Source organism: Musa acuminata, chromosome BXJ2-9 (assembly GCF_036884655.1).
Source record: "Musa acuminata AAA Group cultivar baxijiao chromosome BXJ2-9, Cavendish_Baxijiao_AAA, whole genome shotgun sequence".
NCBI classification, from domain to species: domain Eukaryota; kingdom Viridiplantae; phylum Streptophyta; class Magnoliopsida; order Zingiberales; family Musaceae; genus Musa; species Musa acuminata.
This window is the reverse complement of record NC_088346.1, coordinates 40,052,357-40,071,636: the sequence shown is the minus strand read 5'-3', so window position 1 is coordinate 40,071,636 and position 19,280 is coordinate 40,052,357. Positions and strand designations below refer to the sequence as shown.

At 42.5% G+C, this 19,280-nt stretch overlaps 3 protein-coding genes across 3 annotated transcripts; 2 read left to right on the top strand and 1 right to left on the bottom strand.

The window, feature by feature from the left end:
* The first annotated feature begins 5,606 nt into the window (after window positions 1-5,606).
* LOC103998556 (arginine decarboxylase-like) lies at window positions 5,607-8,457 on the top strand. Its single transcript, XM_009420048.3, has one exon. It carries the CDS (start codon window positions 6,055-6,057, stop codon window positions 8,209-8,211), a length of 2,157 nt encoding a protein of 718 aa, XP_009418323.2. The 5' UTR covers window positions 5,607-6,054; the 3' UTR covers window positions 8,212-8,457.
* A 2,008-nt stretch (window positions 8,458-10,465) lies between these two features.
* LOC135623430 (histone H3.3) lies at window positions 10,466-11,196 on the top strand. The gene is made up of 2 exons (XM_065126388.1): window positions 10,466-10,625; window positions 10,715-11,196. The coding sequence occupies exons 1-2, from the start codon at window positions 10,554-10,556 to the stop codon at window positions 11,051-11,053; spliced, it is 411 nt and encodes a 136-aa protein (XP_064982460.1). The 5' UTR covers window positions 10,466-10,553; the 3' UTR covers window positions 11,054-11,196.
* Window positions 11,197-12,829: 1,633 nt separating this feature from the next.
* LOC135623581 (RHOMBOID-like protein 3) lies at window positions 12,830-15,582 on the bottom strand. The gene is made up of 5 exons (XM_065126718.1): window positions 15,188-15,582; window positions 14,291-14,454; window positions 13,812-13,975; window positions 13,480-13,730; window positions 12,830-13,133 (listed from the first exon to the last, which is right to left on the bottom strand). Exons 1-5 carry the CDS (start codon window positions 15,463-15,465, stop codon window positions 13,022-13,024), a joined length of 969 nt encoding a protein of 322 aa, XP_064982790.1. The 5' UTR covers window positions 15,466-15,582; the 3' UTR covers window positions 12,830-13,021.
* Window positions 15,583-19,280: the final 3,698 nt, after the last annotated feature.

The window sequence follows — 19,280 nt, the reverse complement described above, 5'->3', positions numbered from 1 at the left end:
GTCCTTGGATTTATACAATGAGAATTGGATCATGATACGATCATGATAATGAGACCAATTTACCTTTAAATGCATACCCTAAATATTTCTGATCATAGGTTACTTAATAAGGACATCAAGATAACCGGACAGACTAATATGCTATATATCTGTCCAGATGATGGAGCCAACTAGTCTCATAGCCGCTTATATAGGGATACTAGGGATATAGTATAAGTGCTTATTGGAGAATAAGTTTAATAAATGATCTACTTACGGAATGTTGGATAGTTAATGATACATTATCATTAGATAGTGATTCCGTAGTTCTAATTATATATATGATTTTTAGACTTGAGGCACTAAGGATGCTTTGTTTGAGTACTCCATTCTTTGATACCGAAGTTATAGGTTTGAAAGTTTTGAATATAGTACAAACAATCATTAGGAATAGGAGCAACTTTACGAAGGTAATTAAGTGTTAATAGAGGATTATGCACTCTCGGTATCATGAGAGGAATATCTCATGTGCTCTCACTCAGAAAAATCTTTAGTTAAGGCCAATCAGATTGTGATGAATCTGATAAAAGCGAGACTCGAATTTAGAGTGAATGAGTTCTTCAAGAGAATCCGATTAGAGTGAGACTATGATGGATTCCGTATGGGCTTGACAACATCATGTTTGATATATGGTCTTTAGAATATTAGATCGATAAGGGACTATAGATACACAATAATTCAGAGCAGACAAGTCCAATAGATTAAATCCTCCTATATTGTCTAAGGACTATAGCCTAGTACGTCTATAGTCGATGAGTTGAGTGAATTATTATGAAGATAATAATTCATTAAATCGGAAGGAGTTATAACATATGCAACTCGCGGCCAGTTCAGTATTGGGCCTAAAGGGTCATACACATATGATGGACAATTCAATGAATAGAGGATTGAATATGAGATATATGATAAAAACTCAATAGAGCTTAGAGTGGTTATTGGATGGGGATCTAATATTCATTAAGCCAATGATTATTTGATTAGAATCCAATACACACTAAGAAGGATCCATTAGGGCTAGTTAAAAGAAGCTCTCTATAAATAGGAGTTGGAACTAAAAGGGTCATAGGTTAGACCCCTATTGTTGCCACCCTCCTTATCTCCTCCCCCCTTCTTCCTTCAGTCGATTGGCTCCTCTTTCGTGTGAGAGGACAACTAGAGGGACCAATCCCTCCTTGTGTGTTGTTGCATGGTGGTGCACGATCATGAGGAAAGAATGTTTTGCGCGAGGAAGTGCATCGTTGCTGCATCCATCGTGTGGGTCACCGCTAAAAAGGAGTTTATGAGAATTCATTTATCCATGGACTAGGATATGTGATATTATGGGATATACGAGTTCTCCTATGTGAAAACGTCTCATGCCCTTTATGCAGTTTTATGTTTCTCAAGTTTTACGCTCTCAATCTTCGCAAGATGATTTGATAAAATTATTTTGGAAAACCAGTTTTTATTTTTACTTTTCGCTACATATATAATGCTTCCCCAAGTTTTCTAAGAAGGACTTAGCTCCTCTATTAGACATGCTTGGTTTTACATAGATTGAAGAGTAAAGGAATAAAAGTTTTATAAGTGTCAGTCATAGATTGAAGAGTAAAGGATTCATCCAAAAGGGTAAAATCATGTGAGCTCATCCAAAATAGATAATTCCTCACGAACCTTTGTATTCGCGTCGATGATGACAAATAGTGATGTAAGTCTTAATGTAGTAACTATTGGTGATATCAAATTTTGATATGAGACTGATAAAACCAATTTGAATCTTTTATTTCTTGTTCGTTGATATTGTAAATTTTGGGAATACCAAAAGCCAAGCCATGCTAGAAGTTTTCAGGTTATCGTCAGATTGTCATGAAGAGTACAAACATCACTTGTGATATGCCCATGATTTATAAAACAAAGAGTACAAAGGGTTTGTCGAATGGAAACTCCTCTGATGCTTAAATCATATTATATTTGAAGAGATAAAGGGTTTATAAGCTAGTTGAGGACAGTTGAAGAGAGATTAAGATTTAGATGCGGAGATGTAGTCTCAGAATGCTATTATGAGTATTACATCTTCGATCCATATAGTGCCTTAATCCTTTACCTCTTTATACAAGTTTTTGACAAGCAACCTTCTTCTGTATGATGGTTCGACAATCTCCTTGCAACTTTTGACAAAATCTTTCCAAAACTATAGCATCGACACATGAGAAAAGGGATCAGATCAACTCCATTCTTTCGTATCAGATAGAGTACCGTTGTAATCTGGCCTCATCAAGTATGATACAAGAACATTGTTGGGCATGTCTCCATGTTAGGCGAGAGTACAATTCCTCTCTCTCTCTCACTCTCTCTTTCTCTCTTCACTGTTTCTTTTGATGCCTCTATATGCCTTGTAGAACTGGGTCTGAGGAGGCCTCAAGATTTGTGGGACATGCCCTACTCTTCCAAGCGCATTCCAATCTATGGAATAGATCCCATAATGATGGACAGGTGATCCAGATTCCTGCCTTGAACAGCAAACCAGTAAACGATGGAGCTTCTCTTTCAACTTTGAAGTCATTGATGGGCCATCCTCTCCACATGCAGCAGCATGTTAACATGTCTTTTCTTATCTTCTCAGGACCAAAACATCCGACAAGTGCTAATGACAACAGTTTCAACATCTATTTGAATGGGACAGTGAAGGCAGCTGCTGGTGCAGGCTTCATATACTTGGGTACGAAATAGGTGAGCGGTATGCTATGCATGTTGCTACGTAGAAAGCCATGCATGCTACTCAAATTCTAGTATAATAGGAATCCTAATTATAATTGTTTCTCGAAAATAGAGCCTTAGAAACCTAATTCTGAGATTTTTAGTTCAGCATCGTAGAATAAATTTAGATAAATATTAGAGCCTTAGAAACCTAACAATGTTCCACTTGCTGGCTTTATATACACCATTCATATCACTGCAGGTTTTGCATGGCCTTAATAATGCGGTCTCAACAATTCTCATTGCTCTCTAGATCTATATATGTTGAGTATTATCTGAGTGCAGATTGGTGAGGATCATTAAAAACGAAAGGTGGTGAAAGGCTCATGTTGAAGTGGATAGGCACGGAGTCACGGATTTGCATGTTGCGATGGTCCATGAGAAGGCAAATGGCAGTGGCCTGGACCTGCAACTGGAGAGAACATGACACTGGGTGAGGAACGTGAGGCACGTAGAGAGAGAGAGAGAGAGAGATGAATGGTCCCAAATTTTAGCTAGTTGGGAAAAATTGGGTGGACAAGTGAATACCTGTCTCTCCATATAGGAAAAAAAAGGAATATATATATATATATATATATATATATATATATATATATATATATATATGTATAATTTGATTGTATCCTATAGATTCATCTCCATGATCATCTTTTATCCTTGAGTAAACTTTAATTGATGTTAATACCCTTTAAAGAGTGCTGAGTGAACCTATAGTTGATTGTAATAAAAATAATGAGTATAATATATATATATATTTTTATTATGTATAGAAATTCAAATTGCATATATGAGTAACTTGAGATTTTAGGATGAATGTTAATGAGAATATATATATATATATGAATGAATGAATGATATTAATATTTAGAAATATATTATTTGTAGAACATGTGAGTGTATATCTGAAGAACAATAAAGGTCAAAGCAATAACTTACTGATGGAGGGAAAAATACTAGAGCTATATATGGGCACAAGTCACTAATATGATTTATGTGCTGAGGTTGCAACGCTCAAGTCCATAAAATAACCCAAAAGTTGGCAAAACCATTAATTTTTGATCTGATGGGAAGTTTAGTCTTACTAATTAATAATATTTGTTCGTGACTTTTTCCCATGTCTTTGATATTTTCCCAACAATAAATAGTCACAAAAATTATATAAAAAGAAAAGAAAGAAGTTAAGTCAAATAAGCCATTCTTAATTTGGACTCACCAGTCTCATAATACTTTTAGGCTCAATCAAATTTTGATTAAATTAAACCAAAAATAAATAAACATATCTGATAAATCATAATTGTTTAAAAATTTTGTATGTATATATTAATAGCAAAAAAAACTACATACCTCTATTTCAAGAAAATAAAAAATGTTTCTTTTCGTAATTAAGGATTTATATGCATTTTCTAACTCCTATTTTTCTTATTGTTGAAGCTCTTGATTTTCTTTTTCTTTTTCTTTTTTTTTTCTGGGTTTCCTTACGTTTCTTTTTTTTTTTTTTTTGCTATTTACATGATGACATTATTATATGTGTAACAATATTTTGTTTTCTTTTAACTGAACAATAGGTATAATAAGACGGACTCTGCTCAGCCACTTCCTCCGAGGAAACTTCCCCACAGCTTTTTGAATCCATCATAGATGATGCACTGGCCACACATTATGGTCCTCTCAAAGAAAACTTCTCTCTTTCAAACGGCAGCAATAATTGTTTCAGGGATTCAAAAGATGATATCATAGAAAATGGCAATAAATTCAAAGATAGATGCAGTCGGCTTTCCACTTGGCTTGAGTTGAGTAAGCTTTTCTGCCATTAAACCTTTCCTTGAGGAAATTGGTGAGGGCTTGTTTTTAGGTTATGGTGATCCGAGGGGAGGGGAGGGGAGTTGGTGGCTGACCGACTCAAACCACAACGCCTTCTTCAGCAAAAGCTTCGGTCCAATATGGCTTCTCTTTAAACAGATGTCTCACAGCTGCATGATTCCAATGGCTGAGATTGTGTGCCATGGAACCTCTTCCTTTTTCAACATCCACACCACACCACCGCACACCACGCCACACCTCACCTTCCCTGGAAGCAATTCCCTCCCCTTTCTCCTCTTCAAAAGTGCATGTGCATGCATGCATGCATTTACCTCCACTCTGCACTGGAGAGGAAGTCCATCATAACCCCAAAAAGATTTCTAAATCTGCTACCAAACTAATAGCGTCTGCAATAAATACTCGAAATACAACTGTGCAAAACATATCTAGATTACACAAGATAAAACTAATCAGCAAAATCCCTGCATGTTGCTGCAAGAAGTATCGGTGGGCCCAGGACTGATCACCAATCATGACGAAGGTAAGAACAGCGGAGGTGGGAAAGGGTAACGAGGCGTGGGGGTAAGGAAAGTATTCGTCCCCCCGACGCGCGTAAATGATGACGTCGTTCGCCAGGAAAGAAAGGCGAAGAACGCGTTAATATTGGAAAGAGATGGGTAGCGGAAACACCGTGGCGCCATCACGGCCGTCCGTGGATACGGTGCATGGACTCCTTCCTCCCCTGGATAAGATCCATCTCGCTCACCCTTATCTACGTCACCCACGATGTACCGCGATGTTCTCGCGAGACGACCGCCTCGGCGTGGTTGTAGAGTCGCATGGTCCCACGCGCCGCCACGCGGCAACTCGACGCGGATAGGCGCGGATCCGAGCGCCCCGAGAAAAAACGATATATTCTCCCGATAGATCGATGATTATATCGTTGGATATTCTTCCTTTTCGTTACCGTTTTTTTGGGCCAGAATAAAAAGGAAATCACAACATATCGTATGCCTCCTCCTATATAAACACCCCCGTCCTCGCCTCCGACTCTCGCCCGGTTCCCCTCCCTCTTACTCTTATTTATAGCTCTGCCCCGTTAGGTTTCTCGTTAGGGTTCCGTCACCCTCCGCCGTCTCCTTCTATTGCTCCGCCTCCCTCGGTCCATTCATCTGAGGTTGTGGCTGGGCCGACCGTGGTTGGTTTCGCGGATACCCAGCGACCTCTGCGGCTTGCGTTTCGCGTGGGCGTTTGATCGATTTCTTAGCCTCCCCCGTGTTCTGACGGACCGGCGTGGGGATTCCGTGGTCGTCTGAGGTCGCGCCAGGGTTCTTCTTCTTTATAACAGACCCTTCCTGCTTCGTTTGGGGGGGTGGCCGGGGCTCCGGCCTCGGCGGCTTGCAAAGCCCCCATCTTGACATCGAGATCTGAAGGCGTAGCGTTCTTTTTATCTTTGGTTGCGGCTGCGAACGGGAAGAGATGCCGGCCCTCGCGTGCGTAGATGCTGCAGTGCCGCCTCCTGGCTACGGCTTCGCGTGGGGCGGCGCTCTTCCCGCGCCGGGGGCATTCCCCGGCGGCGCTCCGACGACGGCGGGCGGTGCCACCTCCGACTGGACCTCCCCGTGGTCCACCGACCACTCTGCGGCGCTCTACCGGATCAACGGGTGGGGCGCTCCCTACTTCTGCGTCAACGCCGCCGGCGACATCGCCGTCCGGCCACACGGCGCCGCCACCCTCCCCCACCAGGAGATCGACCTGATGAAGGTGGTGAAGAAGGCCTCCGACCCCAAGTCCGCTGGCGGGATCGGTCTTCGCCTACCGCTTCTCGTGCGCCTTCCTGACGTCCTCAAGCACCGGCTCCAGTCCCTGCACGCCGCCTTCGACTTCGCCATCCGATCCAACGGCTACGGCTCCCGCTACCAGGGTGTCTACCCTGTCAAGTGCAACCAGGATAGGTACATAGTGGAGGACATCGTGGAGTTCGGGTCGCCGTTCGGGTTCGGCCTCGAGGCCGGATCGAAGGCGGAACTCCTCCTCGCCATGAACTGCCTCACGAGGGCGAGCCCGGAGGCGTTCCTCATCTGCAACGGGTACAAGGACGAGGAGTATATCGCCCTCGCCCTCGTCGCGCGTAGCATGGATCTCAACACGGTCATCGTTCTGGAGCAGGAGGAGGAGCTCGACACGGTGGTCGAGACCAGCCATAGGCTCGGCGTTCGGCCGGTGATTGGCCTCCGGGCCAAGCTCCGCACCAAGCATTCTGGTCATTTCGGGTCCACCTCCGGAGAGAAGGGCAAGTTCGGGCTAACCACCACGCAGATCCTCTCCGTAGCCCAGAAGCTCCAGCGTCTCGAGATGCTCGATTGTCTCCAGCTCCTGCATTTCCACATCGGCTCGCAGATTCCGTCCACGACGCTCCTAGCCGATGGCGTCGGCGAGGCAGCCCAAATCTATTGCGAGCTCGCGAGGCTTGGGGCGGCGATGCGCGTGATCGACATCGGCGGTGGTCTCGGCATCGACTATGATGGCTCTCACTCTTGTGGTTCCGACATGTCAGTGGGTTACGGACTCGAGGAATACGCCGGTGCTGTGGTCCGGGCGGTGATTTCCGCCTGCGACCGGAAGCATGTGCGCCACCCCATCATCTGTAGCGAGAGTGGCCGGGCTCTGGTGTCCCACCACTCGGTGCTTATCTTTGAAGCGGTCTCATCCAGCACCACGAAGGCTGAGCCATTGCCGTCCATTGGTTCCAACCTCGCTTACTTCCTGGATGAGCTTGCGGATGATGCTCGGTCTGATTACCACAATTTAATGGCCGCTGCCTTGGGCGGCGAGTACGAGACCTGCGCTTTGTACGCCGATCAGCTGAAACGGAGGTGCATCGACCACTTTAAAGACGGTGTTCTCGGCCTCGAGCACCTGGCGGCCGTTGATGGTCTCTGCGACCTCGTGTCGAAGGAGTTGGGGGTGGCTGATCCGGTGAAGACTTACCATGTCAATCTGTCGCTTTTCACCTCGATGCCTGATTTCTGGGCCATCGGGCAGCTCTTCCCCATCGTTCCAATTCATCGTCTCGACCAGCGGCCGGCGATCAAGGGGATTCTATCCGATCTGACATGCGACAGCGATGGTAAGGTCGACCGGTTCATCGGCGGGCAGTCGAGCCTGCCGCTTCACGAGCTCGGGGGAGGAGATGGCTTGGGAGGCGGATACTACCTGGGAATGTTTCTTGGAGGGGCTTACCAGGAGGCGCTCGGAGGGCTGCACAACCTGTTCGGGGGGCCGAGCGTTGTGCGGGTCTCGCAGGCCGACGGGTCGCATTGCTTTGCGGTGACGCTGGCGGTGCCCGGCCCGTCGTGCGCGGACGTCCTGCGAGCGATGCAGCATGAGCCCGAGGTGATGTTCGAGGCGCTCAAGCACCGGGCGGCGGAGTGCGCGGCCGGGGATGCCGTGCCCCGCGCTCTCGCCCTCGCCTTCCACTCCATGCCGTACCTCGTCTGTGCCGCCAGCGCCGCCGGCGTCTCCGCCAGCGACGGGGAGGGCACGGACGGGATGAGCAGCGACTCGGACGGGTGCGCCGGGTGCGGCGAGGAGGAGGACGAGGAGTGGGAGTTCATGCGCTGCTTGCACGTGTGAATGGGCGGTCTGTTGCTGCCGCTCCATTCAAACATGTCAAGGCAAGTCGTGGTGGTGGTGGTCGTCGGAGTGTTTCGCGTTTTGGTGCTGTCAGCTTTTTCTTCTTCTCTCTCGTCGTAGTCGCTGTGTTAGATTCCAAATCTACTTTGATTTTGGTGATGGTGATGCGCTCCGACCTCCTCTTGAGAAAGGGGGGGCGGTACGTGTCCTGCTTTGCTTTCTATTCAAGTTGCTTTGCTTGTGTTATGCTTCCATGGTATGTGAATATACCGGCGGAGGAATAAGAGGAGTCTCGCGCTTGGGAATCTGTCAGGGACCCACCAGCTGACCGGCGAATCATGTGGGAGCGGACTGCGGGGGCGGTGCAGCACGCATTTGGATGTATGCCACGCTCCAACCCAAACGAATACCGTCGCAGCTTTGTCTGGCTGACCAACCGCACCAACGAGAATTCGAAACGTGGATGATGGAACGTGTCAGGCGTTGGAAATACGATCAGATGGTGCAGCATGCGGTCACCAAAATCAAAACGATACAACGGACGAATGATCGGTTCAAGACATTAGGATTTTCTCGGACTCGAGATTTCGTTTCGATCCGAGTCGACTTCCTTGATCGATTCTACCTATCTCGCTTGGTAAAAAACATAACCTAAATCCTTTTTATCAAGTCGGTTCACTAATTAAATTGTTTCCGTATTTAAATTAAATCGTATATCACAATAACATAAGACAAAAAGAATTCTATTATGTTTGTTAATCTTTCATCCTTTCAATATATTCCATTTATACTATTAATTTTCTACTCATTACAAAAAAAATATTTAATATAATAATATTTGGATGAAATAAAATTACCTTTATGAGTTTTTCATAATATACAATATATATTATCATAATTGTCTGTTTTTTTATAGATTGATCTATAGAGTGAATTGATACAATTACAGTATCAATACATTGTGTTATAATGATTTTAGTAATAACCATAAAAAGAAAGTGTTCTCAATTATGTCAAGTGTTGTATTTCAGATATTAGAAAAACAAAGAATGTTATTAAGGAATTTCCAGGGACGAACGTTACTTCCTGGAAAAAGCTTAAAATGAGAGTTTTTTTTAAAAAGAATTTACTCATAATATATATATATATATATATATATATATATATAATAATTTAATTTATTTAATCAATAACTCACTAATTAACTTTAAGCACGAATTGAGTTCACCCTCCATGTATAGTATTTCTTTTCATTATTGTCATTTTTTTGTTTACTTGCCATTTTTTAATAAAAAAATAAAGGTAAAAATAAGATTCAAAATAAATATCTTTTGATAATATATTAAAATCTTTACAAACTAAGTTAGTTAAGCATATATATATATATATGTGCAAAGGTTTAGTTGCCGACAGTTTTGAATCATTTTACGCGGCCGGAGCTCAATTGTCCCAAGGCAGAAGATGACAGGACTACGTTGCTGAGATCGGACAATTTGTATACGTGGAGCAACTCCGTTGGTCCCAAGCTACAGGTTAATTAGAGGCAAAGCCTCGACGAGTGTTTGCTTCGGCAAAAAGGTTAGAAAGTTGTCGACGGCCATAGCACTTGATGGAATCCGTTTCAAAGTCTGTCAACTGCTGCGATAACGATTTATGTGGTCAGGAATATCATTGACCGTCAAAAGAGTCACAATCGATCAATATGAATATATTGTTTCCAGTCAACTATTCAAACTTGTTTCTAGTCAAAAGAGTTACGCAATCAAACTATTCACATTATATTACTTGAATTGTCGTGTATGGAGTTGTAACGTCTGATGATATCACGTTAACCATGGTACTACTATATAAAAGCCATGGTAACATATTTCGTAACGCATAAGGTATTCATCTTATATTGGCAAATCAGATTATACTACGATTCGATCAAACTCGATCAGATTTAAGCTAAATTGGATTTTGTGTCAACCGACGTTAGGAATCCGAGTCAGAATGCGATCGAGATTTCCCCAACCCCACTCATCCCACGGGTAGGAAACCCATCCCCGCAATGATCGCTGTTTTGGGCCGTTCGATCTAACCAAATGTGACAGCTCATCGATCTCGGTCTGAAGCACGATTGCCAATCACAGCGAATCACGCGGATCCTGTGTTTCCTGTAACCCATCACTGGCCGTCGGATCCCCATCCTACTCGCGGAAGGGCAAAGCGAACGGACCTTCTCTCTCCATAAATATACATCCTAATCCTATTAGTTTCCTACACGACGTATTATTCTGCTTGATCTGTAGTTTGGGATCGTCAAACCCTAGGTCTCGTCTTCTCCTCCGTTCCGGCGCTCGATGGCTCGTACGAAGCAGACCGCTCGTAAGTCCACCGGTGGCAAGGCTCCCCGGAAGCAGCTCGCGACCAAGGTGCGCATCCTCATATCGCCGGCCGATCCGCCTCTCGATTTCGTTTATCTCGAAGGCGTCTTTCGTTAACTTGTTTTTCTTGGACGAAGGCTGCGAGGAAGTCGGCGCCGACGACGGGCGGCGTGAAGAAGCCCCACAGGTATCGGCCCGGGACGGTGGCGCTGCGTGAGATTAGGAAGTACCAGAAGAGCACGGAGTTGCTGATCAGGAAGCTGCCGTTCCAGCGGCTGGTGAGGGAGATCGCGCAGGACTTCAAGACGGACCTGCGGTTCCAGAGCCACGCGGTGCTGGCGCTGCAGGAGGCGGCGGAGGCGTACCTGGTGGGGCTCTTCGAGGACACCAACCTCTGCGCCATCCACGCTAAGCGGGTCACCATCATGCCCAAGGACATCCAGCTCGCCCGCCGCATCCGCGGCGAACGCGCCTAATTCCGGCGTGGATTCTCGCTTGGTTAATCTTAGCATCTTTGTTCAAGAGATTTGACCTGTTAAATTAGAGGAGATCATATAGGACTGCCGATCGAATGGTATATGTGTCCATCTTTATTTTATCGGTAACTATTTTAATTGAATTGTGCATGTGTAGATGATTCTTGAATCAAGGATTAGGGTTTTCCGATCGACGACTCTAAATCATGCGCCGCCCCTCGTTTTGAAATGGAAGCCTTATTGGATTATTAAGAGCAGGGAGCATGCGGATATTACTATAGAGATGGCATTGGAACCATGGGAAGCAAATCAAGAGCGATCTTGGTGAAGACTCGTGATTGTTTCTGCTGTTTAGTTTGCTGTATTTGATCCCTTTTCTCGTTCCAATGCCTGCCAGGTGCTCGATGAAACGACGCCTGCCACCGTTGCCGCATGCCTAACATATACAACATCGTGGGTTTACGCGTCTCGTATTGCTATTGGCACCCGCTCGGACGAGAGCGAAGTTGTTCCTCCTATCGCGTACCCACAGAGTCAAAGTTAGCATAAATTATTTTTATTTTTATTCTAATTAATTATTTTATTGTATTTTATTTTTCCATCTTTACCTGATATTATATATATAAAAATTTGACATTGCACTTGTGAAGTTTTCATGTTCAACAAAAAAAAAAAAAAAAACACCGTTGAATTAATTTTGGGTTTTGAAATCCTCGGAACGTTAGCGTCGATAAGAATTTTGATGTTGCATTTCTGCAATTTTCATCTCCACCAGTGGTTTAAAATCTTAAATCTTTGTAACCATTCAATTTCCATGGCTGTCAACCCCCCAATCTTTACATCGTTCACGAAAAGATATGTTACGCATAACTCAAACGTCATCTCCGTAAGATATTGCTGTTACTTTGTCCATCAGCTAAGTAGACAGACAGACAGACGTTACAGCTTGCATGAGGAAGGAGCGAGGTCAAGCTTCCATGTGACGTTGAGCCAAGCCCACCCACCATCGTAAAGGGAACACGTACTCCCACCATACTAAATTTTGATCTTCCCATGCCGATCGACGGAAGGCCGGTGGCTTGCTGTTCCGTCGAAGGCTTTACCGATACCAAATATGACTGACGGTAACAGTCTCAAATTGACTTCCAATGCCGGCAATCTCACCACCGGTGGCACCAATGTTGACTCAAAATTCGACTGGCCCCGAGAATGGATCGATCACATTGCTCGAGAATTTATAGAAAATGATGGCTATGGTAGATATTGTTGGGTAAACTGCAACGATTCCAGCAATAATATTTCTTAACCTCAACTTCTCTAATGTGTAAAATCCCATACCGGAGGATTTCATTCACCGTAAAGCAATGCTGCAAGTGCTCGTCACTAAATAGGCTCCAAAGCCAATGGCTTGTGTTTGCCCATCTGTCATGGGAGGAGCTCTATAGTTTAGCCTGTCAACATCTCTCACATGTATACATCAAAAAAAGTGCAACCAGCCAAGATTCTTGTGAGCTTGTAATTTATTGATGCAAATAGTAGTGCATACCCTTTGTCATAAATTTTAGTAGGCTCACTCAGAGAGGAAATCTCAACTCTCTTGTGGGTGATGATGATGCAATATAAGAATAATCATTTTCTTTCTATGATTGAGCTCTATGTTAATTAAAAAGAATGTCAGCTCAATATTTATGAGATCTGTAAAGTTCCTTTGCTGATTGCTGGTGATCTAACATCAAGTTAGGGATTATGTATGAGGAAGGAGGGTCAAAAGAAGAGTTCCAACAAGTGAGACTATGATCACCAATAAAAACAAGTAATATTCTCTGCATTATCGATGAGCAAACAATATGGCAACTGACATTTTAGCTATTCACAGCTGTATCTAAAGTACAAGCAAACAAAACATCTGATACTTTCACTGCCTTCCCAAAACTCATCCTTTGTTTCCTTGCAAAAGCTCATTGTTGTTCAATCCTCACAGCTCCACCTTGACGTTGGCACACAATTCAAGTAGCGGCACCAGTGGCAATGGTCGTTTCCATTAACTCCCCTGAAGAGCATGACCAAGCTAATTGCAAATCTGCAGAACAAACAAAACATGCGGTGAGAATTGCGAGTACCGGAGAAACTAAGACTACGGTTGGAATAGCGGCAGTGCCAAATTCAAGCTTCCAACATGGTCACCGTATTTATTTTGACAAACAGTTGGTCGTCGATCGGTAATTGTCAAAGAAGAGTGACAGTTGATGGATAGCGAAATGAACTTCAAAAAAATATAGCAAAATTTGTCAACTGCTACTATCTTTCAAAACCGTGAAGCAGCTAACATTAACACAAGGACGTTGCCGTTTGTAAATGCAATGCTAGATGATGCAATTTTATGCATAAAATGGGATCCTTGGAAGAAACTTGTGAAGGATTCTTACCCAGCTATCAGCAAAAGCAACGCAATCACCCATAAGACGCACTGGTATGCTTTGTACTTGGACGTAACCTGAGCTGAAGGGGGCAGATCATCGCGTTCCATCCATCCAACCCGAGGCTGGATTAATAAGACAAAACCCAGGAGGAAACCTGATACGAACCCTCCAATATGCGCAATGTTATCAACATGAGGAAATAGGCCGATACCCAAGTTGATGATAATGATGACCAAAAGCGTTAATAGGGCTGCAACCTACAGAAGAGATAACTTTAGTCCGTCTGTGGTGCTAAACTAAGCTGAAATATTTAAGGATACAAGCCCGATAATAATCACCCTATTGGAATAGATTGTCCAATTTATAATGAGTTCTGAAAACATTGCTCCAAGAAGTCCAAACAAAGCCCCGGAAGCACCGACAGAGATGCTATTCATCAAGAGAAGAGCTGAGAGAACAGAGCCACCGAAGCCTGACAGCAGATATATTACCCCAATGGGGACTGCATGGCATAAAATTTGTCATGCTAAGAACAACTAAACGAACATTCACAAAATACAGAGAATTAGATGTTTCAGAGACAGCATAGGATCATCATCTTCCATTTCCAACGTCAAATTTTGAGTTAGCACTGAATAACTTGTGTATTTGACATGTACGTACGATAGCCAACTGAAAAGAACCTGAATCCATTTTCTGAGAAGCAAACGGTGGTAGCTGCATTTTCTTGCTTATAGTGACCAAAACAAGAAGAGGCTACTAAGGTAATCAATCCACAAACATGCGCTGATCCAATGAATTAAATACCAACACTCACCGAATCCAAATTGCTGCTCGAGACGAACTCCGATGAAGAGCAAGCTGAACAAATTTGCAAGCAAATGGATGAGACCTGCGTGTAACCAAATACACGTAACAAGCCTCCAGCCTTGATTCTGATAGACTACATTGTTCCATTGAAGAGCCCCCATTTTTTCCAAGCTGAAAAGGACGAGTATATAAGAGGGAAAGAACAAGTTCGCACCAGAAGAACTAGAGACAGCAGCTACACAACATATAAGCAAAGAACTTCAAAAGTACTAGAAAAGTTAGCCAAAAGCAGAAAAATCCACAATATGGAAAAGAAACTAAACATTAAAAACCAGAGCATGAAGTGTAGAAAGCAATCAACTTTTCATACCTGAACTAAACAACTTAAAAAGGAAAAAGTGGTACACCTACACACATTCAAGTAAAGAACTTCAACGAGTGCTATAAGCTAGCCAAGCATAAAAATCCAAATCATGTTTATAGACAAGGAAAAGAAACTAAAAGTCAACAAGCAAACATAAGGTGCAGTAGAAAGCAATCAACTTTCCATACTTGAACTAAAGAACTTGGAAGGAAAAAGGTGGTACGAAAATTCGAAGTCCACCGAGCAATTTAAAGTTCCAAAAGCGAAGGAAAAGGATAGAGGACACTGGACGGGGAGAGCAAGAGAAGGATTTACTAGGAGGATCACCAAGAATAACATCACCATGTCCAAGTATTAGCATATGAGTATGAGAAATTTTGAAGACTAACATTTGAACCCGATCAACAAGGAAGAGAGAGAGAGAGAGAGGAATCGAACATTTCGTCCGTTCAGACTGGCAAAAATGTCGCTCGCAAGCGAATAAAAATCCAAACTTTAATCAAAATACCAAGGAGGCAGCAACAGGTAGGTGAGGTTTACGTGGAGGAGGATGGCCCGAGGAGAGGGTTCTGGCGGATGGGCTGGAAGGAGAAGCGGTGGAGGAAGCGGGCGACGCAGCGGCCAAAGGGTTGGGGGTGATCGGGGCAGTTGTTGACGTACATCTCCACCACGAACACCGCCACGAACGCCACCAAGAGGACCGGCACCAGCCACGGCGTCCAGGCCCTCTCGGCCGCCTCCGCCGGCCCATGACCATACGCTCGGCCGCCCCGCGGCCGCTTCCCGGCGCCGTCCCTGTCCGTCTCTACGTCAGCCATACCGGTCACGCTCTCTCTCTCTCTCTCTCTCTCCGGCGCTCAAAGGTGGAGCCTTTAAGGCCGCACGGTGTGGGTGGCTGACCGCGGGGGTCGCTCGGCTTGCAAGGATGTGAGCTGGTGGAGGTTAAGAACTCACGAAGCAGTGTGAGGAGGCGGAGGACGTAATCGTAATTTTGTTTTCTGCTCTTTTACGGTTTGCCCCTTCCATTTCTATTTTATCGTTGTTTCATCCATCTGTTGACGCACAATCCGCACTCGATCAAAGGACGTAAGATTAAAACTTTCTTTGCTTCTTTTGTTTTGCGGTTTGGCCCCTTCCCATCTCTGTCTCTGTCTCTGTCTCTCTCTCTCTCTCTCTCTCTTTGATCGTAAGATTAAAACTTTCTTTGCTTCTTTTGTTTTGCGGTTTGGCCCCTTCCCATCGCTGTCTCTCTCTCTCTCTCTCTCTCTCTGCTTTTAGCATCTTTTTAGTTTCATTATTTCTTTATACAACAGTCATAATAAAACTCAAACCCTTTGTTCATTTTATTGTATAAATAATATGCTAATCACTATTATTATATCTCTAAACCTCGATTTAGTTTTGGAATAAATAGTTAGAAATTCCTGCATTTGGTGGAGGATTAAATATATCAATTTTGTTTTTTTTGTTTTAATATTAGACACCTCTTTCTTTTGTTATTGTCTATATTGTGTACTAAAACTTCAATCATTTAACTGTGTGTATAATATGTTAATCACTAAAATAATTTGGTTGCGAGCAAATATTAGCATATTACAGCAACACAATGACCCTAAAGTTTCAACAAATATTAATAGATTATTGTAATTCTTAAAATTTATTCTCTCTCTCTCTCTCTCTCTCATTGTTAACATTGGAAGGACGGGTTGGTGGGCAAGGGATCAAAATCTAAGAAATTATAGTTGTTGTAATTGTTATGATTTTGGTGGGTAATTTTTTTTACTGGGGGGACTAATAATTAAGAGAGAAACGAGCAAAAATGGATTCGGAAAATACCAACTCCTCCTCATCACCTGATCATATAAATCTGTGATCATTACAACTGCTCAACTGTAACTCCAACTCCCATATAAATTATATATGGGGCTTTTTACATATCTATCCTTTAGAAATCCAAAAGTTATATATACATTTGATTCTTCATAATCTAATATGATATTTACATATCTCTCTAAATATTTAGATCTTTCATGCACATCCTTCAAACATTTAAATCCCGCAAATATATTGCTCACATTAACATCCGTTGAATAAACTTAGATTAATAATCACTATCAGCATCCATTTTTTTTAAAAAAATATTAATATCTAATTTATTTTTTAATTTTCACCAAAGAATAAATTTAAATCGATAGATATATTATATATATATGATAAATCTGAAGGAATATTTTAGATATACAGCTAAAAAGGTTACTACTGTCTTATGACCTTTCTATACTAACAATTTTTTTTCAAAAATAATTGATCAACATGAATCAATAATGTTTTTATCCATTCCACTAAAAGGATCCCAAGTACACATATACTAAAAAATCAAAACATTTGGAAGATTAATGGGCCCCATAGACAAAATATATCTTCGTTTCATCTTTTGTTATTTATTTATTGTGATAAAAATGGCATCAGCTGTTCTTGTGATTCACTATAGATCTCCAACCCAAACAAAAGATGTCTTCATTTCATCCCTTCTTTTGTCGTTTATTGTGATAAAAAATGACATTTAGCTGATCTTGTGATTTTAGCTCAAGATTTCCAAGATATCTTCACTCTCCATGCAGATATCTTTAATTTCCATGGACTACTACATACATCCTCCACCCATCCCATCCCATCCCATCCCATCCCATCTTGCGGAACATATCTATCCCACTAACCACGCGGCCGACCAAGAGACACTCCCAAGATATTTTTACCTGCCCGCCATCTCTATAACCGAAGTCGGAGCTCGTAGCTCTCCTCCCTGCACGTACAGCTCGAAGCTGTTGGCCTCGTGGCATCGATGGATGCGGAGGAGGTGATGAGGATGGTGACGAGAGGCTCCTGCGGCTGGGCTTGGACGGAGGAGCGGCACGCCTCCTTCCTCAACTGGCTGGAGGAGTCCTTTGTATGGGGCCTCCCGTGCGGCTGCGGCGGCGACTGGATCCTCCCTGACAGCGCCACCGAGTCGACCCGTGACCTCCGCCGCCGCCGCCGCCGCCGCCGCCATGGGCTCGTCGGAGTTCCTCGTCCTGAGTTCAGCGAGAGAGTGGCGAGCAGCTAACCGTTTGATTCTTTGTCTGTGGACTGTTCCGAGTCTGCTTCCTCTTGTGTCTACTGTGGTTGGCTTTGAAATAGAGGCCATGGGATCAAATTAATCATTTTTATTGTTTTGTATTTAATTGGTGACCTAATAATCCATCTCAGATCATCTGGGTTGATGAAGAAGATGAAAGAAAACAATTGTTCTAACAACGCTCTTGAGGGGTATGTTAACATTAATTGCATGACATAAACCACTTATTAGGATTTTAAGGATTTCAAGGATCCAATCTCCAATCAACTCTCTATTCCTTTTTCTTTAGGAAAAATGTTTAATCCTATTAAAAAGGAATATTTGCATATGAGTTCCCTATAAAGATAGTGATTTTTTATTTGATTCTTTAAATTTAAGTTAGTATGTATTCCTATATAGAACTTAAAAACTAACATATTCCCCCTTGTACTTACTAATACCCTTCTACTATTTTTATTAATATATTTTTCATGCTTAACAACTGAACATTAAATGTAGTTTAGGTTTTTTGAATATATATATGAATATAATATATATATATATATATATATATATATATCCTATTCTTTCAATAAGTAAAACACATTAGCTGTCTCTCTTTGATTAGGCAATAAAGGTTAGAGAAGGACAATTACTTGTTCTTAAAATGAGTATTCTTAAGCCAAAAAAAGTGAGAGAGCTCTCTATTCTTGATTCTCCTGTAGTTGGATTTAGATTTTCCAGAATCACAAGAATCTGAGATTCCAACTTAGTACTTCTGAGATTTTGAGATATTTAGAAGAGTTGCTAATTGGATAGTACAGTAGGATGAAAGTGATAGATTAAGACTAAAAGACTTGTTAAGTTTCAGTAACATAAACTCTATTTATACATGTCAGAGGAAAAAAATTTCTCTATCAAGATGAGTTAGTCAGGAGAGATTTACTCATGCAGTGAAAATCTTATCTTCTATTATATGCTTATAAGATTGAGCTCCTATCAACTATCTCGTTCTTGGACCAATGAAATAAAAATATTTTACGAAGAGGCTATGTGAGAGAACCTGCTAGTTAATTAGTCATATGTACGTGAAAAATATGTAGTTAATTTCTAACAACTTGATCTCGAACAAAGTGGAAGTCGATGACAATATGTTTCATACGTGAGTGGAACACTGGATTGGTGCATAGGTAGGTGGCTCCGATATTATCAAAATATATTATAGGAGTGAGGGTGGAGTTGATGTCAAGTTCTTTTAGTAGATTTGTGACCCAATTGAGTTCTATAACAACAATGGCGATGACTTAGTATTCAGCTTCAGTTATAGACCTTACGACTATCTTCTACTTCTTTAAACTCCAATTGATTGGATTTGCTTCAAGAAAGACAATATACCCTAATATAGATGTTTTATTATTGATGTTTCTTGCCTGATCAGCATTGACAAAGGTATAGAGATGAAGTGATAGTATTTATAGAGAGAATTTATAATTTAGAGTCCCTTTGAGATATTATAGGACTCGTTTTACTGCAAACCAA